Genomic DNA, 26,495 nt, shown 5'->3' on the forward strand with positions numbered 1-26,495 from the left:
GTAATTTGATACCTACTTTTAAAATGCAGACCAACACCAACTTTTTAAATCCCATTTCACTACTGAAGTCTGAAAACTACTATGGTACATCTCGATCACAGATCACCTCTTACTAGCTGACAAAGGCACTCAGGCAAAATTCTAGGACTTGAGGCTGGAGAGATGTTACTCAGTACTTAGGAATATGTTTTTGTTCTTGCAGGTGACCCAAGTTGGCTTCACAGCACGTAAGGGGAGCACCTCTAGAGGGATTCAATACTTCTGGCCTCCTTGAGCACCTGCATTTACAGGCACATACCAACACACACACACTATTAAAAACAATAAATCTTTTTATAAAAATCTGGTACTTTGAACAATGCTCACAGACAAGACCCAAATATGTCTTTATCATATACAACTTGTCTCATCTTCAATGAGCACTTAACTCACCCAGGGAGGTGCTATAATTCCCAACCAGTAGCAGCCTCATATTATGGCATGAAGTCAGGTTAAGACTTGGGTTCTAGCCCTGGAGAATAAGAGGTACCTTGCAAATAGCCTTCTTTTTCTTCAGGCTTATGAGGGCAATATGTGAACTAGGACCATTCACCTTGTAAGTATATTACAACAGTTAAGTGCTAATTTTCGTGTGTGACCTTCAGGAAGCTCAAGGGCAAGTCCAGCAATGACTGAGACCTCAGAGTGTTCAAACAGGAAAGCAGATTCCGGGAATAAAGGCATGGGAGCCAGAACCTGTGTAAGGGGTAAAGCATTAAGCAAGCTCATCTGACAAAGTTTGGAGCTGATAGGTAATGTCCTACACAGGTAAAATTTCATGTTGGCACTAAATTTACAATATACATTTATACTCTAAAGGTGATCCAGATAAAAATACATAAACCTGGTTGTGTCCTTTCTGTAGCTGGACATTTCTAGGATACCTCACTCAGGATCCATGTTTCTGGTGTATTTCTAATATGTTGGCATTAAGTATTTACTTTGTCCTTACCCCTGTGGCTTTTTAAAGCTTTATTCATTAGCATGTGTATGAAGTTTAGAGGAGGGTGTATGTGTCATGGCATGCATGTGGTCAGAAGACAACATAAAGTTGGTTTTTCCCTAACGCCTTTACATTGGTATTGGTTCCAGGGATTTAACTTGGAGGTAGTCAGGTAGGTATATGGGGCCTTTACCCACTGAGCAAAGACAGGGTTTCTCTGTGTAGCCCTGGCTACCCTGGAATTCACTTTGTAGAACAGGCTGGCCTTGAACTCAAGAGAACTGCTTGTTACTGAGTCCTGAGTGTTGGGATTAAAGGATACACCGCTACCACCAGGCCTATTTTAATGTTTTTTCTTTTAAGATTTATTTATGTGTGCTGTATCTGCATGTACACCTGCATGCCAGAAGAGGGCATCAGATCCCATTACAGATGTTTGTGAGACACCATGTGGCTACTGGGAATTGAACTCAGGACCTCTGGAAGAACAGATAGTGTTCTTACCTGCTGAGCTAACTCTCCAGCTCACTTTAATTTTTTTTAAGACACCCATATTTCCTAGTTGACAGTCCATAGCATCCCAGAAACCACCATTTCACTAGGAACTTCTATTGGTCCATTTATTTTCTACTTCACTCTACTGCCATTGGAGAGAAGTTGCCATGGCATCATTATATAAATATGAAGTTAAACTACAATTGTAAAATAGTTTAAAGGAACATCTGGGATGTTTTCATTTCAACTCAGAAGGATAGAAGAACAGAAATATTTATACTGAGTGGACAAATTAACCTTTATCTGTTTCCAAGTTCAGTAGTGTGCTTCCTAAAATGGAAGTAACTGAGAAGGGTCTGTGTCAGTACAGTTTAACCTTAGCTAGATATGACTACTGTAATGAAAGTCAGACACCATATGGTGACTCTGCTCCTTAGCAGTGAAGCAGAACAGTTCCTCCCATCCATCTGCTTTCTTCCTAGACAGCTGCATGTCACTGCTTACACTGCCATACCACCTGCTTCATTTCCTATTTCTTGCTTTTCTGTATTGGCCATCTTTGTCTAGGTAATACCAGCACCCCTGACTTTCCTCAAACACAAGAAAATCCTGTTAGCTAGTTTAATGGCCAAGGCTATCCCTAAGATTTTGTTCCTCCTCTTCCTCATGGCTTATACAGTTGGTTAGCCAGTATTTCCTATACTCCTTTAACACCTTGTGAAGCTAGGTATTTCCTTTCTCCACAGACATAAAACTTCTTTTGATCACTTCTGGCTGCCCAGCTCTAACCTTTGAAAGCCAACTTTGAAAAACCAACTAGTCTAATTCTTCAACAGTAAACTGAAAGCTATGAACATATTTTTTGAAAGTTAAAATGTTAAATGTGGGTGGTGTTGAGCACACTTGAAATCCTGCACTTGGGAAGGTCAGGACTTTAATGCCAACCTGAGCTACAAGAGACCCTATTAAACAAAAAGCTAAGATGCTAAGATATTCAATCTACAAATAGAAAAATACAACATAGTTACTGTACTGGCATACTCCCCTGCTGTGATTATCTGCACAAGATTGGATGTGTTGTCTTTCCATTATGGAGGGGCTCACAGGGCCCCCCCTCCCTGAGGATCTGTGTTTCCTTAGGGGTATGGGGGAAGCCACTGGTTAAATTGCTCTAGTATACGTACACATGTATGTGTGTCTGTAGTAAAGGGTTAAACGTACCTATAGGCTGAGTTATGTCCCCCTAAAATTCTTGTTGAAACCTTAACTTCCAAAACTTGTGGTGTTACCAACTTGACACAATCTAAAATCCCATGGGAAGTCCCAATGGATATGTTAAAGTGAAGACCCACTGAGTGGAGGTGGCACCATTCCCTAGGCAAGGGATTCTGTTCTATGTTGAATAGAAAAGGAAAGCTGAATACCAGTGTCAGGTCCCTAAGAAACTGAGAATGGCTGTGCTTCCTATTAGCATATCAAAGTGGATGCCAGCCTCTAGGCTCAATACCTGTGGCTCCTTTGTACTCCACCCCCTAATCTAAAACCTCTTCAGCCCAAGGCCTTCTTCCCTAGTATGTCTTTCTTAATAACCTATAAATGATGGTTTTATTTCCTCAGATGATTGGATGAGAGCTGTACCCAATATATCCATATATCCATACATGAGTTTGAATTGCCCCAAATTTAAAATGTTCCCATATGACAAAAACTGTCCCTTGTATTAGTTAGGAAATTACTTTAAAAATCTTTTTAGCTTACTGCAATAATGTTTCCTCCCAGTTCCAATGGATGCCATCAGGAGAGACACTAGTTCTCCACATTCTATCCACTCCCATCCCCAGCCTAGCAATTCACTCTCCTGCTCCAGTATATCCTTAATAATCCGAGGGAAGGGAGGGTCTCATCCATATTATAACGGCAGTCAGTCTAGACTTATTTTCTTCCACAGGACAGGCATGTTGTTACACCACATATAAAATCAACTCATGAGACAATTTATGAGAGGAGGGAACCTCACTTGAGAAAATGCCTCATTACGATCAGGGTGGAGGGCTCAGCCCATTGTAGGTAACCCCTAGGCTGGTAGTCCTGGGTTCTATACCAAATCAGGTTGAGCAAGCCAGGCACTCCTCCATGGCCTCTGCATCAACTCTTGCCTTCAGGTTCCTTCCTTGTTTAAGAGTTCCTGTCCTGACTGCCTTTGATGATAAACAATGATGTGGAAGTGCAAACCAAAAAACCCCTTTCCTCCCCAAGGTGCTTTTTGGTCATGGTATTCCATCACAGCAATAGTAACTCTTTAAAACAAAGGTCATTGCTGAAAGTTGTCTTTTTAGGATAAAAATTTTGAGAACAAATCACTGAATAGTGGTAGAGAAGGTACTATGGAAATACCTGTGTAAATAGAGGTCTTTATTACCTTCTCAGAAAGTACAGTGTTGGGCTGAAGATACAGCCCACCAGCCATGCATTAGACATGGCAGCACAGGCTCATGCCTGTAATCCCTAACTTGGGACATGGGGAGGTAAGACCTCTAAGTCAACCTGGAATATACGAGATTCAATCTTGGAAAAGGAAATGAAAATTCATATAGCTAGCTCTTTGTTGGAAAGGGGGAACATATGGGCCACACAATTGAGATAGATTCTAATCTGTAGACTGAATAAGAAAAGTTAAATCATCTTAAAGAGATGAGGTAATCAAATCAAAAAGCATTGCAACATAAAGAAATGCATTAGATTTTAATCTTTAATAGTATTGATGTAGGAATTTACTTTGCTCGACCAAGAATAGAATGCTAATTACATAAAAATATACACATATAAAAGTAATTCTCCATTTTCTTGTGGGGCAAAACAATCTAAGTGTACTTCTAGAATAGTCAGGGTTTTTGTCCGAATTACAGTTAAGTCAATTCTTGGTCATCTTATTAGCACTAACATTTTAATTTAAGGAAACATTAGACAACCATTACAATTTATAAATGTAACGTGCCATTACTGAGTAAATAAGATTACTCCAGAATGAGTGTGTCCCTTCTCCCACCAACTAATGAGGCAACAATATGTGTTAATTGAATTTTATTAGTAGATGAACTCTTCTGCATACTAATTTTGTTCTCCGTGTGTGTGTGTGTGTGTGTGTGTGTGTGTGTGTGTGTGTGTGTGTGTGTTGGTTAAAATGCACCAACTATCCCTTTAATGCCATCAACAGCAAGATGAGTTTGGCTTGGGCTTTCGGTGCAGATTGACTGTGTCTGTTTGAATCAGGTGCTCTGACCTATCTTCCGTAGCCAGAATTCTTCGAACTGCCTCTTCAAAGGCAGCAGCAACATTGGTGGAATCTTTTGCACTCGTTTCAAAGTAAGGATAGTCGCCGTTGTCCTTGCACCAGGCTTGGGCTTCTTCTGTAGACACCTGCCGTTCTTTTATGTCAGTCTTGTTGCCCAAAATCACAAAAGGAAAGCTTTCAGGCTCTTTCACATCTGCATAATATATGAACTCTTTCTTCCAGTTGCTCAGATTCTGGAAGCTTTGTGAATCATCAACGCTAAATGTAAGCAGGCAACAGTCAGAACCTCGGTAAAATGGTGTCCTCAGGCTTCGGAATCGTTCTTGACCAGCTGTGTCCCAAATCTGCATGGTAACAAAATGTCCATCCACCTCCAAATCTTTATTTAAAAATTCCACACCTATTGTGTGGAAGAGCTGGGAATCAAATTTATTGGTTACATATCTGTTCATAAGAGAACTCTTGCCAACTCCACCATCTCCAAGAAGAATTATTTTAAAAAGAGACGATTTTCCTGCCATTATTAAGTTACTAAGTTTTGATTTCAGAATCCTGTAAATAAAAATAAAAAGGTAACATTACATACCTTTATACTGGTGCAATCCACACAATTCTAATAAAGTCAATATTTAAGTAAAATAAAAACACATAGAGCTGGTTCCACTTTGCAAAGGGACTACCTAAATAATGAAATTTAACAACTTAAAACAGCCCTTCAATCCCCAGTTCACTGACAGGAGATATTCCTTTCCTGTCTCTTTTCTTCTTACTTCAGATATAGGCACTACTGATAGGAAAGTCAAAGGTATGCAACTAACAAATTCAACTAACAAATAAAAAGCAAGCAAGCACAGTACAAAGTTTATTGTCTTCACTGGGAATTCTATTGCTCAGGTCAGTGTCAGCAGCTATGGAATTTTTCATATAAAAGAATATTCTTCTCCAAAGACTCAGTTGGGCTGCTCCAACTTTTACCAAATATGTGCCCATGTGCACTCGCTCTCTCCCTCCTCCACCCCCCATGTGTGTGTATGCACACATAAGTGGGCACACACAAATAAGCATGCATGAAAAACTGGCCAGTGTCAAATGTCTTCCACCTTTTTATTATTGGTCAGGGAGCTGGGAGGTTGAGACAAGGTCTCTCACCAGAAGCTTCACTGATTTTGCTAGGCCAGATGGCCAGCAAACCAGACATCCTCCTCACCAGTGCTGGCATTATAGGTACATTTCCCCAGCCAGCATTTCACACAGGTACTGGAAATCCCAATTCAGCTTCTCATGCTTGGAGAGCAAGCACTTTAGCAAGTGAGCCATCTCTCCTGCCCCCACCTATATGTTTGCAGTAGAATGAAATCAATCTTAAGTGAAAATGTGCTATTATGCATATCCTTTAAAGAAGTCCAAGGGCAGGATTTAAAAACTTTCCTACACTATAGGAGCCAGTCTGTAGGGGTGATACTTCTGCCACCTATGACTAATGGCTAGCTACTTCTGAGTGCTGATGTGATTGAGCACTGTACCTACTTGACACTTTAATTTTCATTATAAAAAAATTCCAAACATACATAAAACCTGCAGGTAGAAAACCTAACCTTATCTTTAACCAATTATCAATCTAAGGTAACTCCTATTTGCTCTATAACTCCTATTCACCTTTCTATTTTTCTAAATTATCTAAAATGTCAATATTTAAAAACAAGTTTCTATTTTATGTATATTAAAATTTATGAAGGACAAAGTTTTACATCAGCACTGTCTGAGCAATTTTTCTGTAGTGATGTAAATGTCCAACATGGTACTCACTAGCTCTATGTAGCTGCTGAGCACTTGGTAAGCCAGGAACTAAACTGAATTAATGAATTTAGGTGCTGGGAATTGGGCCTTGCGTATACAAAGCATTAAAATGTCCTTCACTGAACTATACTTCTGGCCCCATTAATTTAATTTCAACTAATTTAAATGACCACATTTAAAAAGCCTCTAGCTATACGGGACAACAGAATTCTAAGTAAAAATATTCGTTAGCTCTATCATCAAAGTGGATATTGTTGACTTCCACAGTGGGAAAATAGTAAAGAAATGAATAATTGCTTTATCTACTAGGATGAATTTCTATAACCAATGCAATTGACATTATTTGTTTGTTATGTATGTGAAGGTATCCAGTATTACTGAAAATTTCTGTAGTATACAAGAATTGTGCATTTCTACATATATGTTCTGGTGAGAACCCACAGCAGCTTAGATAGTGAGAAATCAAGTTAGCAGGAAAACAGGATAAAAAAATGATAAACAACTGGGTATGGTCATACAAATCTATAATCCCAGCATTCAAGAGATAGTGGCAAGGGAAGCACAAGGTTGAAACCAATAAGCAAGCCTCACATCTTATGCTTCCCAATTTTATCAAGAGGCCCTGGCAAGTAACTGATCAACCCCACCTAGGTTTATGTAAGCACCCTGGAAGATGTTCAAACTGCACTGAAATCATGTAATGATACATTTGTCAGAATGTGACCCTGCATGCTGTATTTCAACACAGGGGAAGCATCTGAAACTTACCCAAAACTATTAAAATTATTCAATGGTTTATTGTCCAGGCTTGAAGAACAAAACTCAACTTTGACTTGGCCATCCTACCACAAATGCTGTGTAATAGTTTCCTTCCAGATTTAAATCTACCATTTTGGAGGGACTCTTAAGGTATAGTATTTACAGGGTGGTGAAACACCCCAGGAAGCTCATTAAGACAAGAAGTAAACAACTCAAAATAGATTAGGAAGTCCGTGAAGCCGAGCAGATTCACTGGGCCCCTCCGTCCCCAAGAGTATATAATTAATAAAGATGGCTGAGAGTTACTCTCCTACAAGCCAAGAGACAAATAAGACTCAGACTAGCCCAGCCACCTCGAAGAAGAGACCAATGGTTCTCAAGCTGAGGGTCATAATCCCTTCTGCAGTGGAACTACCCTTTCACAGGGGTCATCTAAGTCCACCTGCATATCAGATATTTACATCAGGATTCATAACAGTAGCAAAATTACAGTTATAAAGTAGAATCTAAATAATTGTATGGTTGGGGTCACCACAACATGAGAAACTGTATTAAGGTGTTGCAACACTAGGAAGGTTGAGAACTACTGCCTTAGAAGAAACAAAAGAGTGATTGGGCTGCCTAGAAAAGACTTAAATACACTGAGCCACCAGGAATAGACGCTCCTCAACCTGTTGAGTTGCCTGTAGACTGTGCAGTGAGCACCAGGCTTTCCAACTTTCACAAGCTGTCACAGATGCATTCTGGACATGGTTATTTCTGCCTCCGTTCGTGCATGCATGCATGCATGCATGTATGTATGTATGTATGTACAAAAACATGCTCTTCTATATATGTAAGATGTTGTTCCCTCAGCTAGTGCAGCCTCTACTCCCAAACCAAACTCATGGCTGTGCCCTTAAGACCTCTTCAGCTTTGTCACTGCCTCTACTGGGAAGGCCTTCCCATCAACCCCTATTAATCCCTTGTTGTTCTTGTCAGTTTTTAACTGACAGAAACACCAAAGTTCCATGATCTGTGTAGGAAGAAAACAGATGTATATTAATTGTAGCCTATCAAATTTATCATTTTAAGTCAACTAATAAAATTACCTGAACAGACACAAGGCTTCATTATATATCACTGACTTTTAAAGATGTTAAATCAGGTTATAAACTAGATCATACCCCACTTATCTACCAATTTGTTTTAGAAATTGTGAGATACATGATCTTATCATGGTATTTTAATCTTTTTTTTTGTCCCAATTATGTGGAATTTTCTGCTTTGTGACGTTTTAAAAGAAATTTGACATGTGTGAATTCCACACACTAGGTAATATTTTTGTCATGCACATTTACTGGCTGAGGCCTCCCAGACAAGACATTGCTACTTGGGACCATATGGGCTTTTGCTAACATTATTACCACACATGAGCATCTCTTTGATTCTTTTTTTTATAGATTTATTATCTTATTTATGAGTACACTGTAGCTGTCTTCAGACACACCAGAAGAGGGCATCGAATCTCATTATGGGTGGTCGTGAGCCGCCATGTGGTTGCTGGGATTTGAACTCAGGACCTCTGGAAGAGCAGTCAGTGCTCTTAACCGCTGAGCCATCTCTCCAGCCCCTTTTTTTGAGGCAGGCCTTTTTTTTTTTTTTTTTTGGTTTTTCGAGACAGGGTTTCTCTGTATAGCCCTGGCTGTCCTGGAACTCACTCTGTAGACCAGGCTGGCCTCGAACTCAGAAATCTGCCTGCCTCTACCTCCCAAGTGCTAGGATTAAAGGCGTGTGCCACCACCGCCCGGCTCATCTCTTTGATTCTAAGCTTAGAGTTGTACACAAATATACATGCTGTTACAATGAATAATATAAACTATCTTAATTCCCAGTTAACATTTAAGAGAAGCCAGCTTCATTCAGTCAACTCAATAACATAATCACAGCACGCTTATAGACATAAAAATGTTTCCTGTTTTATTTCTTTCTTTATGTAGATGTGTGTATGTGACATGTGTGGAGGCCTAAAGAAAGCATTATAGTCCCTGGAGCTAGAGTTACAGGCAGTTCTGAGCTGCTTATAACATGGGTATGCTGGGAACCAAACTGCTAAAGTACAAAACACTCTTAACCACTGAGCCCCTCTATTCTTTTCTAAAGGCAGTTCAACCTTTGAGATATCTTTAGTATAAGCTAAAGAACTTTTAAAATTGAGCTAAAAACATATGAACTCTGACATTCCACAGTTGACAAGATTGTCTAAAAGCAATAATTTTCATCAAGTTTAACATTCAATACAGCTAAGTTCTACAAATAAAAACATCTGAATTTTAAAAATCATAATATACAGGTCATGAACCTTACCTTAGTAGTTCAGTTCAAACATCATTATCTGCAAAGAAAATCAAAATGTTCACATTAGTGATATGCATTTGTTTTGATGATTTTTTCTATGATATTATTGGTTGAACCTAATGCCTTGTGTATGCTAGGCAAGCTCTACCAATGAATTATATAACTCCAGCCCTTTTATTACTTCTAATTTTGAGATAGGGACTTAATAAGTTGCCCAAGCAAGCCTTGAACTTGCTCTGTAGCCAGGCCTTGAATTTTCAGTTCTCCTACCTCAATCTCCAGAGTATCTAGGATTGCAGGCCTGTGCCTATTTTCATCATTTTAAGTGTAAAAATAATTAAATGTTAAAAAAAAATCATGCAACTACATCTTTATTTTTGTTTTAAGATTTACTTATTCATTTTATGTATATGAGTACACCATTGTTCTCTTCAGACACACCAGGAGAGGGCATCAGATCTCATTACAGATGGTTGTGAGCCACCATGTGGTTGCTGGGAATTGAACTCAGGACCTCTGGAAGAGCAGTCGGTGCTCTAACTGCTGCGCCATCTCTACAGCCCTACATCTTTATTTTTAATTAAATAATCTAAGTGCTATCTATAATCTATCTCAGCCTAAAAACAGCCCTAAATCAAATTCTATATTTTTATCATTATTTTTCCTTTGTCAAAATTTTTACCTGCCCACCCTCTTTTCTAACATTCACATATAGGCACAGCTATAAAATTATACTGGGAATTATGCATGCCCAAATTTTGGGTGGCTGAGAATAACCATGCCCCAGTCAATGAAATAAGGATAACACAGGGAAACTAGAGGATCTGAGGGAGAGAGGGGCACCAATGATCCTGAGAACATGTGCTCCCTGCTGACTCTGATTCATGCATAAGACTATTTGCTTTGGCTCCCCAGTTGCTCAGGCCTAAGGCTCTCCCTGCAAAGTCTTCTATGCATGAATGAAGGCAGTGTCAGCAGGAAAAGCATGTTCCTAGTACCAACTAAGCCAGGGGCCCAGCCCAAGGGTGGATGAACTTAATATCCTGAAACTGCATGGGAACAGAATGGACAGCAGTATCTACATCCAAGAGGCTGTTGGAACATTTACTGTGCCATCTGCACACAGGTGCTTCACCAGTGCCAGGCTCATTAGAAGAGTGTAGGAACTTTCTGTGGAATGAGGATATGAAGTCTGCAAGGGGTGGATTATAGACAGGTTCTTTAAAAGCAATTTTTTTAATAATCAAATTTCAGAAACCACTAGAAACAGAACAAATTATATCCACATCCCTTCATTAAAGAGCCAATTCATCCTCCCCCCCCACCATCTTTTAAAACTGTTTTACTATTTGTGTGTGTGTGTGTGTGCGCGCGTGCGTGCGTGTTTGTGTTTTGTGAGTGTATGCTGTTGGGGGTGGGGGGTGGGGGGTGGGGGGAGTGATGGCAGAAGCCAGAAAAGGAAATCCCACCAACTCCACCAGGCCACAGCAGAATTATAGGCAGTTGTGAGACACCTGACACGGATGCTAGAAACTGAACTCAGGTCCTCCAGAAGAGCAGCAGGGGCTCTTATACAATGACCCATCTCTTCAGCAACACCCCCCCCATCACCCTGTTTTAAAGAAAGAACATTTTTGTGAAACTTACATATAGAAGTCCTTAATTTACACATTTAATAATTTAAACAGATTTTTTTTAAATGCTGCATTTAGGATTAAGGAGCCCTGTGACTGACATTCACTCCTCATGTTCCTTACCTGTGGTGGTTTGAATGAGAGCGGGCCCCCACAGGCTCACATGTTTGAATGCTTAGTCCCAGTAGGTAGAACTGTTTGGTAAGGTTTGGGGAGGTGTGGCCTTGTGGGAGGAGGTATATTACTGAGGTGGGTTTTGAGGTTTCAAAAGCCCAGCCATTTCAGTTAGTCTCACTCTCTTTCTCTGCTTATGAATCAGATATAAGCTCTCAGCTACTGCTCCAGTGCCATGCCTGCCTGTCTGCTACCACGTTCCTCACCACGATGGTCATACACTCACTTTCTGAAACGGTAAGCAACCCCCAAAATAAGTACTTTCTTTTATAAGTTGCCTTAGTCATGTTGTGTCTTCACAGTAATAAATTATTTAAGACATAACTTTTCCTATTACTGCCAATAGGATTGAGAGAGGTTATATATGATACAAGACCTCACAGCTAGTAAAATAGTTAAGCTATTAATATGGAAAAATACACCAAAGCCCAGCTACTGGGGTACTTCAAATACAACTGCTGGGTTGGTTGGTTGTTTTTTGTTTTTTGAGAGTTTACTGTTGTTATTGCATTTATAAAGAAAATAAGCTAGTGGAAGCAGTACGCTTTTTGTTTGCTCGTTTATTCCAAGATCTGCAAAAGAACAAGTTAATTCAACACAACTAGGCTAATCTGCCAATATATAACATAAAGTATGTCTGAGTATGCTCTGGGGCTTTGTTGCTGTTGAATTTTATAAGACAGTGCCCCCTATAGCACAGGGTGGCATCAACCTCAATGCTTAGCTAAAGATGAGTTTCAAAGTCTAAAACCTCTTGTCTCTACCTCCTGAATGTCAAGATTATAGGGATGCATCACCATGCCCAGTTTTATAAGGTGCCTGGAATCAAATCCAGGGCTCCCTGCATGCTAGGAAAGGCCCTACCACATCCCCAACCAAGTGTGTTGTATTTAAAAAGTATCATGAGTCAAATGTCTACAGCTCTCAGAATCTCCATAGAAGCCTCCAGTTTCATAAAATAGGCATAAGCAGCTTTCCAATGCATATTTAGATAGCACCTACTGTGTGCCACATATTAACAATGCAAACTACACAGTTCTTCCCCAAGGGGAACACTACATAAAGTCATAACTGTAGCAGGTCCTACAAAATGAGAGGCACATAGAACAGAGTACAACTACTCACACTCAGTTGAAAAACCATTTGGAATATTAACAGGGCACCCTGTCCACCATTTCCCCTAGTAAGTCAGAGGTACAATGTACAAATGTGCGGCTCCCTTAGTAACAGTAGCAAGTGGCCTTGCCTGCCAGAATGACACAGAGCAGTATGTGATGCCAGCCACCATCAGGACTTTACATACATGTTCCCCCAAACTCAAGCCAACTACTTTAACTGCTAAGCTTCAGGTAAGGTAAAAAGTACCTGCCAGGACCAGAGGGAAACTAGGTTGTTACCCAGTGTTGATGAAAGCCTGAACGTCCATTTCCAGTTGTGGTATGTTCCAACCCTTAGGAAGCAGCCTTAACTAGTATCTGGCTCCAAGGCAGAGGGTTACCTCATTCAGGGAAGCAGGTTAAAATAGGAGACTGAGAAAATAAAAGTGCAATGGACAAACACATTCCAAGTCTCTGCCAAGGAACCCTGATGCCAGCATGAACTGGGAGACCCTGAGGCAGGTGAAGAACTAAGTTTACTAGGAAGCAGGGACTGGAGGTAGGGAATCATAAGTAGTCAGGGTCTTCAGAAGCCACTGGAAGGATTTCTGCCTACACACTAGGATTGAAGAAAGCCACTGAGATACCTTCAGCAGTAGAAGCCTCGGTGAGATAGCGCCCAGAAAAGTAACTGACTGCCACAGAATCAAGGAGTTGACGAAGATATCAAGTAGAGCTAGGATGGCTACCTTATGATCTGTCACACTACCAATGGTGTCAGCTGGTCAGAGATACCAAAACTGAGGTGCTTGTCTTGTTTGATTCTTCAGTAAGATGTTTACCATTAGACTTCCAGCTTTTTGTTGCTTGCCTCCATACCCACCCCTTTTTTGGTATCTGGCTAACTCTTAAACCCACTAGCCAATGCAGCTAGACCTCACCTCTCTCGAATACTTCCAATTCTTCCAATACTTCCAATTCTAACTAAACCACTTAAGCTATGCTCCTAACATTTCCATTCAGGCTTTAGTAGTCAACATGTCTTCCATGCCTTCTAATAAAAATGTTAGTTTAAAACATTTACTATTCACAAAGATGTAGTACACAGTATTATAAGAATATCCCATATTTTTCTTCTTGATTATCAACTTGAGACAAACTATATATATAAAACCAACTTCTCCAAAAAAGAAGAAAAATTATTATTTCAAGACAGGGTTTCTCTGTGTAGCCTTGGCTGTCCTGGAACTCTGTGGATCAGGTTGGCCTCAAACTCAGAGATCTGCCTGCCTCTGCTTCCTGAGTGCTGGGATTAAAGGCATGTGTTACCACTGCCCTGCAAACTTTTGTTTAAAAAAAAGTAAAGAAAAAGTTTAGCTGAGCAAGTGGAAATCACTTAGCTAACCAGGGAAGTTGGAGAGAGAGCTCAGAAGTTAAGAGCACATACTGCTATCTACCTCCCAAGTTTGTCCCAGTATCTGCAGAACTCACTGCCCACTCCCACCGAAAGCTATCTGTAACTTCAGTGGATCCCCCATCTTTGCATGGGCTGTATGTAACCTTGGTCCAGGAAGCACCGTCCCACCACAATAGTACAAAGCAGCCATCGAGCCCCAGCTCAGACCACCTTAGACAGGAGGTACCAACGCTCCCTCTCTCCCATCATTCTTGCCTTCACTCATATCCACCTGCTTACATGCTCCAAGTTGTATGTGCCTGTTTCCTTGTTACAATGTCAACTCCCTGGGAGGAACACAACACATATGTCATCCAGTCATGTGGTGGCTAGTTTTATGTCAACTGGACATAAGCTAGAGTCATTTTCAAAGAGGGGACCCTTCAATTGACAAAATGATCCCTCTAGATCGGCCTTGTGGACAAGCATGTTGTATGTTTTCGTGATTGGTGACTGATGTGGGAGAACACAATTCACTGTGGGATGTGCCACCCTTGTGCTGGTAGTCCTGGCTAAGAAAGTAGGCTGAGCAAGCCATGGGGTGCAAGCTTTTGTATCAGTTCCTGCCTCTGGGTTCCTGCTCTGACTCCCCTCAATGGAGTGTGACCTGAGACTTGTAAACAAAAGTGACTCCACTGAGAGTTAATCTGGTATGGAGGTAGATGGGGAAGTTGGCAGTGATAGGTAGATTAAGTTTTCAACCCCAGTTGTTTATGGTCATGGTATTTTATCACAGCAATAGAAACCCCAAGATGAGAATTCTTATGTCCTATTTTTGTCTGCCACATTGAGTAAAATGCTCTGCACATGGTGAAATGCAAATAAATGCTAAAATAAAGCATTCTCCGTTATTTTTGTTATTCTATTATTCTATTTCTCTCTGTACTTAACATGTAAATTCTCCCTCCTATTTTTGATATCCATTAAAATATGTGGGGAAAATGGTTCTTGTAATTCTAATGAGAATTAGTACTATTGACTGAAATTAGCAAGAAGTGGGCATGTACATGCTGAAAAACTAGCACAGTCCTTTAATAAGATAGATACTAGAGGGAGAGCAGGCTCCCTTTGGTAAGCGATCTCCTCAAAACTTCAGAAACACATTTCAGACTGTCCCTTTGCAACTTCTCACTCCTGAAATTTTTAATTGAACTTATCACTCCTGATTTAAATTTAAGAAGGTTCTTTTCCCTCCTCAAATTCACAGGTCCTTTTGCATTCATTCACCCAGAATGTCCTAATTAGAGACATAGCTACCATTTAATTACTTGCATAGCTTAAGAAGCTGAGTTTTAGACAGGACAGGGGTGGTACATGCTTATAAATTTCCAAAGATAGGAAGATCACAAGTTCAAGGCCAGCCTGGGCTACAATAGTAAGATCTAATGGGGAGGGGAGGGAAAGGGAAAGAAGAGGGGAGGGGAAAGGAGAGAGCAGAGGAGGAAGAGGGGAGGGGAGAGAAGAATAAAAGAAGGGGAGAGGGGAGGGGAGAGAAAGGAAGGAATGGGAGTCTAAAGGGTGCTAGCTCTATAGCAAAAAAGATAACAAAACAACCAAAAACAAACAAACAAACAAACCAGAACTAAGGAAAATACCACAACAACAGGCCAACTTGAGGCTCAAGATTTGACCAGGTGAACTGGATTATGTAGCACTAAGTGCTGCCTCACAAATAGGAAAGGTAAACTAAAACAACAAAAGACTAGAAATCAAACCATAAATAAACCAAACCAAACTATCACTGACAAAGCACACACTCTATTTAAATAACTCACTTCGAGTACTCTTTCTGGGAAATGAAGCATCTAATTTGATTTAAAAATTAGTTTTTCATGAAAAAGAACATTTCTGTAGTTAGGTATGGTAGAAGGATAAAAGAGTCAATTAAGCAACTAACTAGTAGATAATTCAGAGCTTTGTGTACTGCTAGAAATGCTCAGTGAACCACAAGTGGCCAACGAACATCTGAAATGTGGTTAGTCTGCTTAACTGAATTTTTATTTGTACTTCATTTTAATTAAAGCATTTCATAACACTAATGGCTACTGTATCAGACAATAGAGGTCTACAGCACAGTGAATGAACATGAGGCCGGTAACCCCCTAGAATCCCAAGTAGGCTCAGATGAATATAACAGTTTAACAGGAACCTGTATGTGTGAGCTTCATACTGGAAAGACTAAAAGCACTTTCACTAGAGTTGTGGTCTGGTATGTTGTAGTCCTGTATGTATGCAGGAGTGTGTGCAGTCACTGCATGTGAAAGACACAGAACAATCTTGGGTGACATCCACCTCATGTGAGACGGGGGTCTTCTCACTGGCCTAAAGCCAACCAGTCTGGCTGGCCAGAGAGCCCCAGGGATCCTTCCTCCTGTCTCTACCTCCCTAGTGCTGGGATTACAAATGCCTGGCACTTTTGACTGTCTGTCATTTTCTACATTTTGACTAGGTTTGAGAATCAAACTCAGGTCCTCATGCTTGTAAGGTAAGCACTTTACCAACCAAGCTATTGCTCCGGCCTCAGGTTTCATTAGGTTTCTTTTCATCTTTATATCACATACTGATACCACTTTGATCATACCCCACACACACCTGATGCCTCTCTCTCTTCCCTCCCTCCCTCCCTCCCTCCCTCCCTCCCTCCCTCCCTCCCTCCCTCCCTTCCTGAAGCCTACTTCATTTAATCAGTGTTGCCTAAATGAGCACGGATAGAGGGTTATTTATTTAAGAAAGGGCAACTTACCAGTAAAGTATGACTCTCCTTCCTCCAACAACTATTTAACTACCTAAGCTCTTCAGCCTTGGTGAGAGGAGGGAGGTTCTTCTGAGGTCTAAGATGGCTCAGTCCTATGCCTGTCATGTGCAAGTAACCAACTGCTGTCATCAGTCTTTTTTTGTTTGCTTGCTTTTTCTCAAGACACAGTTTCCCTGTATAGCCCTGGCTGTCCTGGAACTTGCCCTGTAGAACAGGCTGGCCTTAAACTCAGAGATCTGCTTGCCTGTGCCTCCTGAGTGCTGAGATTAAAGGCTTGTCATCAGTCTTAAAAGTCCCTCAAAAATGATCAACGAAGTTAGGCATGGTAATATACATATGGGAAGGCAGAGGCGAGACAGACCTCTGTAAGTTTGAGGCTAGCCTGGTCTACACGAAGAATTTCAGGACAGCCCAAGCTTCACAGTGAGACTCAGCTTTAATTTTTTTTTGTTTTTTTTTTTTGTTTGTTTTTTCAAGACAGGGTTTCTCTGTGTAGCCCTGGCTGTCCTGGAACTCACTCTGTAGACCACCAGGCTTGGCCTCCAACTCAGAAATCCGCCTGCCTCTGCCTCCCAAGTGCTGGGATTAAAGGCATGCGCCACCACCGCCCGGCCAGCTTTCGGCCAGCTTTAATTTTTTTAAAAAATTTAAAAATAAAGCAATGCCTGTCTGTGTCATTTCTACATCACATGTGATCAGTTTATGTGTCTCCAACACCTTTCCAACTTTTCATCTTTATTCAGTACCACTATTTCCTCCTCCTCCCATCACTCACGAGTCTTCTGTGTATTAAGTTTGGCCATAAACTAAGAGAGTTCAGTGAACACCTTTACTCATGGCAAACTACTGAAACCCAGAAGTGGGGATAAAATGTTTTGTTCTTTGTGAGGTGCAAACATAAATCTACCTGTAAAGGGCACTTAGTATTTTTTTAATTTTCAGTAATTTTTAAGGACAGAATGTCACTATGGCCTTGGTTGGCCTGGAACTGTGTAGACCAGGCTGACCTCAAACTCAAGAGACTTGCCTACCTCTGCCTCCCAAGTGTTGGAATAAAAGAATTAATGTAAACTAAACTAACTGAAGTTGTAAGTCAAAAATAATTGTTATGTCTGAAATATGCACTATGTTCTGCCAGAATCAAGTGTTTCAAGGTTACTCTGACCCTCATCTAACTTTGAGTTATGGACTTTGTGATTTTGTCTTTTAAAACACTACCTCTGAGCTTTGACACCAAGAAACTTAAGAGGCATGAGCCCACTCTTGGTTGCTGACTAATGATGAGTGTGTGTGTGTGTGTGTGTGTGTGTGTGTGTGTGTGAGAGAGAGAGAGAGAGAGAGAGAGAGAGAGAGAGAGAGAGAGATTCCATCCTACATACAGAGAGGTTGTCACCACTCCAATGGCAGACACTGCAAGTAGCCCTTCACAAAGTTCTGTTTACAGGATGTAAGTGACACCTGTCCATAAGCAGCACTCCAGTTTAGTCCTACTGAGATGCTGGATTGCATACTTCTCACAGGAAAGCCTGGACTTAACTCTACCCTTCACTGTCAATTCCCCATCTGCCACCACACCAGACTTAAGTCTCTATAGAGTCACACACCTCCCTTCCCTGAAACATCAGCAGGTCATCAAAATGAGCACTAGCCAATCCAGTGTCTTCTCAATGCTCACATGAGAGCCTTCAGGTATACAGGGCCCTAAAGTGAACAGAAAGAATGAAGGTTTTGGTTTTGTTTGATCTGACCAGTCCCTCCACCTGTGGCCATGATAATATCAATTCCTTGAAGATGCACATGCCACGGAACTGCAGAAGCAGAATCACATATTATCAAAAACAATTAAGAAAATGGAGGCCCTCTTCCCAAAGTATCTTTCTAGTACCACACATTTGCCCAGAGGCAAGGTGGGATCCTTCAAGTCTTAGGACAGGCCACTCTCCATTATTACAAGAATGAGACCTATATTACAGGACAATAACCCCTCTCCCTTAACCTTAGTTAAGCAGAAATGTCCAGAGGCCCATTTCTTAAATGATTCTATTCTGTCAACTTGACAACACTAACCATTACAATATCTAAGGCACAGCCCCTTAAAACCACCTGCAGATCAGTCACTATCCCCCAAGCTCTATCCCCCAAATGTTCCCTAAAATAGTCCCTAAGACTAATGACAGCAGACTCTGCTTCTCTTACACATCCTCACCTTCCTTTAGCCAGGTGGCTCCCTTTCCTAATAATCCCTCAAAGAAGGTAATCTGCTGAGGTTGAAGTCCACACCTCTTCTCACTGGCTATAAATACCAGCAATTCCTGAAAGTCTACCTTCACCTTCTCACACCTCAGGGCCACACACGAATTTCCAACTCCTTTATAATGATGATATTCAAATTCAGTATGTCAAAGAATGTTATGTATCTTTCCAACATCTCTCTCTCTCATCATATACCTGATTCGATCATACAAAGAATTGTGTCTATTTCCTTCCTAAGCTATTGCCACTATCTTATTGAGTCAAATATCAAGTTCTAGAGCTCTATCTTAACAGCTGCTGCTTACTATAACATCTATTAAGAATCTGTCATAGTTCTTTTTTTCCTGTTGCTGTGATAAACACTCTGACAAATGAACTTAAGGGAAAAAGACATTTTGCCTTTACAATTAACACAGGGAGACAAAGGATACAATCCACCACCACAGTAAGGAAGTCAAGGCAACAAAAACCTGAAAAGGCTGGTCATACTGCATCACAATCAGGAGCAAAAGATTCCCTTTCTCCATTTATTCAGTTCAGGATCCCAACCAGAAAAAAAAAATAAAAGGAGCTACTCACAGTGGGGGCTCCTCCCACCTTAGTTAAGCAGAAATGTCCAGACGCCCATTTCTTAAATGATTCTATTCTGTCAACTTGACAACACTAACCATTACAATATCTAAGGCACAGCCCCTTAAAACCACCCGCAGATCAGTCACTATCCCCCAAGCTTCAGAGCTCAACAGATGAAAGTTAACAAAGATTAAATATCATTCCCTGGCCTAAACACGGTAGGTCAAAAGTGGTAGCCTCACTCCCACCAATTAACAGAAAAGTCTCAAAAAAAAGTACAAAGCCAGAAAAGACACCAAGAAAAAACAATTTTAGATGCAAATCAGCACCAAAACTTACTAGTAATGGTGGTGCACACCTCTGTTCCTAGCAATCTCTGTGATATGAGTTCAAAGCCATCCTGGTCTACAAAGCAAGTCCCAGAACAGCCAGAGCTCGGTTACATAGAGAAACCCTGTCTCAAAAACAACAACAAAAAGAATTTAGAAACTACAAAGCTACCACTATAGTTGTGGCACTGTGAAACTCAAGAAAAAATGACTAACAAGGAAACTTGGCCACAGAACTGAAAAAGCCCTGCCTAGCTTTCCCAACCACCAAGACAGATAAAGGCTTAAAGTTGAAACCCTGAGAAAGAACAGATACCCTCCTACCACCACAGCACAGTAACTTCCTGAATAAGTGCATACAGTAAGAAAACAGGGAGAAAAGAGGTAGCAAAGTAGGGATGGAGAACAGCCTGTGCAGCCCCTGCTTCCAGCTCTGCAACCAAGTATCAACAATCCCCAACTGCAAGCCCAGGGGAAAAAGTTTACAGACTTACTAAAAAGAATGATGGAGAACTAAAACTAACTTTAACGCCTTGTTTCCCTACCACTAAACCCTTAACTGTATAAACTCTAATGGAAAACTCCAACTTCAAATCCTATGGTTCAGACACTATGTGGCTTCACAGGAGTAGGGCAGGCTACTTAAAATGTTTAAAGGAAACAGAGATGCTGGCATCTGTAAGGTACCATGCTCAAGGGAGTTCACAATTTCAACACTGCATTGCATGCATTCCTTCTGGTGACTTAACTTTGTAAAGTTCACAAAGTTTGCCCAAGATCACAGAGGAAAAATTAAATGCAGATTTTAAGGATGGCAGTTGTCTGCTGCTCCAAAACAACTTCTTTTTCAAACTGTATTTAAGATAATTAGAGTTCATTCCAGAATAGCCTGCTTTCACCAATGTGTGCCCCCTCCCCTCAGCAGTTTCTTTGACTTCCTCCTCCACCATATATGTAGTCCAGGTAAGTTTACCAGATCAAACATACAACCACGAATACAGCAACCCTGTAAGCTAAAGATGGCATCCCAGAGACTGCTACATGATTTTATTTTATTTTATTTATTTTTTTATTTTATATTTTATTTTATTTTTTTTTATTTTATTTTATATTTTATTTTATTTTATTATTTTATTTTGGAGACAGGGTCTCATATTGCCCAAGCTGGTCTAGAACTTCCTATATTGCCAACAATGCCCTTGAAGTCCTGATCCCTGTCTGCCTACCAAATGCTGGGGTTACAGGCATGTACTGCCATTCCTGGCCTTTTTGGACCTGTTAGAAACATTCAACTCTCCTATCTTTTAGAGTTCGACTCAGTGAGATGTTGAAATAAGTGTGAGGCCTTTTCACATGGTGCTAACTCTGCTAACAGCTGCTTCTGAGACACAACCTCCTAGAAGCTATCTTAACCTCTATACCTGACACCTAATCCAAATCACCCAAACCTGGGATGAAAATAGCTCAGAGACCTTATATACTGTTTTGCTGCCCTTCACTCTTAGATTTAGAAAACAACAACAACAACGATTGGCCATGGAATGAATGCCTGGAGTGCTTCCATGCTGTCTCCAGCCCCTGTCAACACACTGGCAAACATAACACATTCAGCCTCAGACCGACAAAACTGGAATCTGTGTCCATGGAGTATGAAGCCAGGCCTGCCTGCTTCCCTTCTACACCTCTGCTGAAACACCCTCCCTCTACCTCATATAGACCTTACTTAACAACCACTGACACATCCTGATGTCCTGTATGTGTTTCCAAAGCAACTGACATTCTACAGCTTGAAATCATCAGGGTCAAAAATTAACAAAATGTAATGGAAAAATCCAGAATGTGGAAATACCCAGAGCACATCACAGTATGTACAGTACCAAGAGTCACATTGGGAAACAGATTTTTCCTCCAAGTTATCTAACCAGGCCAGGCACCCTGAAGCAAACCAGGTTTGGGATTGCCACAGGCCTGCCTGACACAACCACACCTACCTACAGACATACCTAGTCGGCTCCAGGTGTCCTGCCTCAGGTACCCTGACCTTTCATTTGCTTCCAGATTTCCCACCAAACTCCCTGAGGCATTTTCTGACTTCAGCTCCTCCTCTCCCATCAACCCTTTAATAAATGGTATCTGTGGATGGCCTGGTAGTCACAAACCCTATTTTCTTATACTAACTAGCTTTTATTATCTACATAGCTTTCAACTTAGTCTCATTGGACACCACTTCTAATTGGCTTATTTCCTCCTGCTGCTTAACCAACAAACTGCCCAGGGCAGAATTATGTGGCAGCTAATGATTTGCTGTCTCTACCTGATACATATATTCTTGCACACATTAAGGAGTAGTGTATTTTTCTACAAAGAAAGAAATGTGGTGAATTAACTATACTAGAGCAGCAAGACAAGTAAGGACTGAGCAAGACTCCCTGGCACCAAGTCCTCTTGACCTTTGGAGGGGGGGTCACAAAAACAAACAAACAAACAAAAAATCGTATACCTTTGTTAGACTGCATGTGCAAGCAATCTGGTATGATATGAAATTCAACATTCCAGTGTCCCCACCACCACACACATTATAGAACAGAGCATCTGGTAAGAGGTAGAGAAATCTATATTCATTAGCAAAGAAAAACACTATGCAATGGCAGGGTCAAAATCCAAAGAAACAGAGCTAAGGAGATGGCTCCATGGATAAGAAAGCTTGCTTTACAAGCAAAAGACCGAGTTTGAATCTCCAGTACTGACAGAAAAAGCTAGATACAGTCCCATGAACACCGGTCACTCCAGCAATTCAGTGAAGGCTAGAGATAGGAGAATTGCTACAGCTTACTGACCACCAGCCTAGCTTCAGGATCAGTGAGAAACTGTCTCAAGGCAATATAGGTGGAATATAAAACTGGACACTCCACAGCCTTCTTTGGCCTCCAGATACACATGTGCATATATACCATACACATATACTCACACCCACAAGGAAACCTACTATGTGAATGCTTTCCCAGGAAATCATCAAGAGATTCAACACTTTTTGATACATACACACCCATCCCTCATGCCAAAGGCTCACCTAACAGTAATAACTGACACCTGGCCTCAGACTAGTACGGTAAAAACAGGCTGAAAAACACCAAAAGAAAAATTATATAGGCTGGAGAAATGGCTCAGCAGTTAAGAACACTGGCAAAAGGGCTGAGTTGGATTGAGTTGCAGGCCAGCCTCCTGGTCTACAGCCAGCTGAAACCACAGTGAGACCCTATTATATTAATATATTATATTTTTAAAAATTTGGACCAGGCAGTGGTGGCATATGCCTTTAATCTCAGCACTCAGGAGGCAGAGCAGAGGCAGGAAGATCTTGGTGAGTTTGAGGTCAGCCTGGTCTACAGAATGATTTCCACAACTGTCAGGGCCACACAGAGAAACCCTGTCTTGGAAAAAACAAAATAAACAGATATAGATGAATAAATAAAAAGGCACACATGCCTAATTTAACTGTACTACAAAGCTTTAACGAACCCAGCACTGTTCTTCATAAATATATCCAGAAAAGAAATGCCGTGACACATGTACTTTTGTGCTGTGTGTGGATGTGTTCTTTCCTTAAATGATACCTGACCTCTATTGCCAAGCAGTCCAAACAATATATTCTGTTCTAGGACCATATAAGAACCTGGCCTTATGATGTTGACTCCACTGCCAGCTTCAGAAAGGTAAAAGCTTTGCCACTACTCTTCCTTCTGGGCAGCACCTTTGTACCCCACAAAAAATACCTGTGGATGACAGAAGAATGAAAAACAAACCTCCTAAGTCACCCGCAGAGGTGCCTAGTAGTAGCTCAAAAGTTTTTTGTCATTTTTGTCTTAAACAAAAAGGTTCTGAAACTGTATGTGGTAGCACATCCCTATAATCCCAGAACTTAGAAGACTAAGGCAGTAGAATCAGGAATTCAATGCCAGCCTCTTCCTAACAGCAATACTGAGGCCAGTTTTTTAAAAGAGAGATTCTGTTACCAGGCATTCATAAACCTCAGAGAATTTCCCCCCAGCAAGCTTTTAAAATAATAAAAATGCTATCTTAAACAGTAAAATGACATTGTGCTTAAAGAACTCTCGAAGCCCAGTGTGACCTGGAATATGAACCAAATATGCTTTTTCTCCAAATTTTTTCCAAATATCCCCTGAGAGGATAAAATTGTCTCCCAGTGTAAAACTACTACTCCAAAAAGCCCACAAACATGTCTGAATTTCAACACTGCTCCCTCACTCCCTAGGTGACCTTGGAAACAAAATGTAACCCTCCTGGGTACCAGCCTTTCTCATCTGTAACAGAACCATTGCTTTGGAAACACCAGGAAAATGAAAGGGTGCAGACAGTACTGACTCAAACAGAACGAGCTCGTATGAGCCAGAGGACGACTTCCCAATAAATGGCAAAAAAAAAAAAAAAAAAAAAGGACTGAGGGAGGTTAGAAAAAAGAAATTGCTAGAACTAAGAACTTCAGACCTCCAGAGTAATATAGTATAAAATGGAAGTAGTTTGACTAGTAAAATGTAAAAGGATCAGGCTGGAAAAGAGAGACGACCACCAATGTATTTTACTACTCTCCAACAATGGATGGCCTGGTTTTTGCTTGTCTGCTTTAACCAGAAAATAAAACATAAATATCCTTAAATTCCCCCAATGTTCTAAATAAGTAAGCCTCCAAACCATAAATGTTCCAGTACAGGGAAACACTACAATGCACTTGAAGAACCTCAAAGGCAAGAAGACACTGCCACTTAGATACGATACTCCTATATGTTAAGTTACTTGAAGCACTATGCAAGAAGTAGTTAACTTCAATCTACGATTATAAAAGACAAAGTAAAAACAGAGTACTTAAGTCCCTTAGCTGAGGGAGGAGTTGGGAATTTTGCACAGGGGTACAGCTCTTTCTTAGCAAGCACAAAGCCCTAGGCTTGGTCTCCAGCAATGGAAGAAGAAGAAAGAAAAGAAAAAGAGAAACAGTCCTTAGTTGAAAGCCCTGGGTTTCCTTCAATTCTAGTTGAGATTTCAGGCCGTGTAGGGATTTTCCATTGCAGTGGTGCTAGCAAGGAAAAAGACAAAACATGTACCAACAAAACAAAACAAAAACCAAATTCAGTCTGTTGATTTTAAGAGGACTCTGTGAAAAGACTGGTCACGTGCCAATTTGGAAACTTGCAGAAAAGTTATTCCTCAAAAGAAGTATGATCATGGGATGTGTCATCACTTAGAAAACAAAACAGAACCATAATATGTTCATCAACCATTTGGTCAGTACTTAAAAGTCTCGTCTGGTCTTTTCACTAAGATGGAAGGAAGAAAGGAACACGATTCTGAAACCTCAGCCCAGATCTGATATCTGACAATGTTCCCAACCGCCAACATGGCCTTTGCCCTGGCTTTATCTTCCAAGCTCCCACACCTGAGTGGGTCAAAGGGTAGTATGTCAGAGATCGCCAAACTCAAATAACACAAGCTTGCTTTCCCCAGCATTACTCAGTCACACCGGCGCAAGGTTTGGTCTCGAGTGTGTGGGTGCCTCCGTGTGGTTAGGGGAAAGACTGGTGTATATGTGTGTACCCAAGTATTTGCACTGTCCCTGTGAGCATCGTTCCACCATCCTATTCCCAGGTGTTTGGGGTATATCTCTTTCGTGAGATGTTTTAAGGAGGAATATCTCGGTATCTCTTCTCTCTGGTCAGTGTCTCGCTCGCTCTCGCTGTGTGTGTGTCCCGAGTGGTTGGGTGTGTGCTCCTCTTTCCGTGCTTGAATGTGAAAACCCATCTTTCTTCCTACGTCAGTCATCAGGAGACTAGGGGACAAGCTGTCCCTGTTGCCCAGCAGTCTACAGACCCGCGCCAATCTAGCTCGCCCCTCGCCCTGGCGGCCCTCAGCTCCGGCTGCTCAGCTCCGGCTGTGCGCGCTCTTAACCAGCTCTGGCCAGCTTTGGCCAGCTCTGGCCGGGCCTCAAATGGAATGATGACTCCCGCTCACCTTGCAGACACACACAGGACTTCCTGGGAGCTGTTCGCCAACACGCCGGGCGCAACCAGGGCAGAAAGAGGGCCAGAGACTCCGGAGCGACGAGAGCGCTTCCAAGAGGGAGCGACTTGGACAGAAGGACCAATATGGCGGTCGGCTGGGGCGGGGCCAAGGCGGAGGGGCGGGGCCTTGACAGTGGGGCGACGGGGCGGGGCCTGAGTCAGGGGGCAGGGCCTGGAGTAGTAAAGCAGGGCCCGGATCAGGGGCGGGGCCTTAGTCTGTAGGGCGGGGCCAGGAGCTGAGGGGCGGGACCTGATGTGATAGCAACAGGCCAGGAGCTGTGGGCGGGGTCTGGGCTGTGGGCGGGGCCTGAGGCCGCAAACCCTAAGGCAAAGACCCTAGTTTGGATCCAAGGAATTAGGCCCAAGGAAGACAGCCAGGAAGTCTGGAGTCTGCTCTCCTCACAGACTGCTTTGCAAAATCGCGGTTTTCCTTTGTGCTAGCTTCTGCTCTGGTCTTCCCGCCTGCATTCCTTCTAACCGTGGTCACGAAA

General features: G+C 41.5%; 1 protein-coding gene across 1 annotated transcript; it reads right to left on the reverse strand.

The window, feature by feature from the left end:
• Nucleotides 1–4,206: 4,206 nt before the first annotated feature.
• Rab9a (RAB9A, member RAS oncogene family) lies at nt 4,207–26,280 on the reverse strand. The gene is made up of 3 exons (XM_028761763.1): nt 25,955–26,280; nt 9,672–9,699; nt 4,207–5,321 (listed from the first exon to the last, which is right to left on the reverse strand). Exon 3 carries the CDS (start codon nt 5,288–5,290, stop codon nt 4,685–4,687), a length of 606 nt encoding a protein of 201 aa, XP_028617596.1. The 5' UTR covers nt 5,291–5,321; nt 9,672–9,699; nt 25,955–26,280; the 3' UTR covers nt 4,207–4,684.
• Nucleotides 26,281–26,495: the final 215 nt, after the last annotated feature.

Source organism: Grammomys surdaster, unplaced genomic scaffold (assembly GCF_004785775.1).
Source record: "Grammomys surdaster isolate TR1022 unplaced genomic scaffold, NIH_TR_1.0 131, whole genome shotgun sequence".
Lineage (NCBI taxonomy): Eukaryota > Metazoa > Chordata > Mammalia > Rodentia > Muridae > Grammomys > Grammomys surdaster.

Coding starts and splice junctions, on each gene's coding strand:
- Rab9a (XM_028761763.1), bottom strand. CDS start 5,290: ATGGCAGGAAAATCGTCTCTTTTTAAAATAATTCTTCTTGGAGATGGT.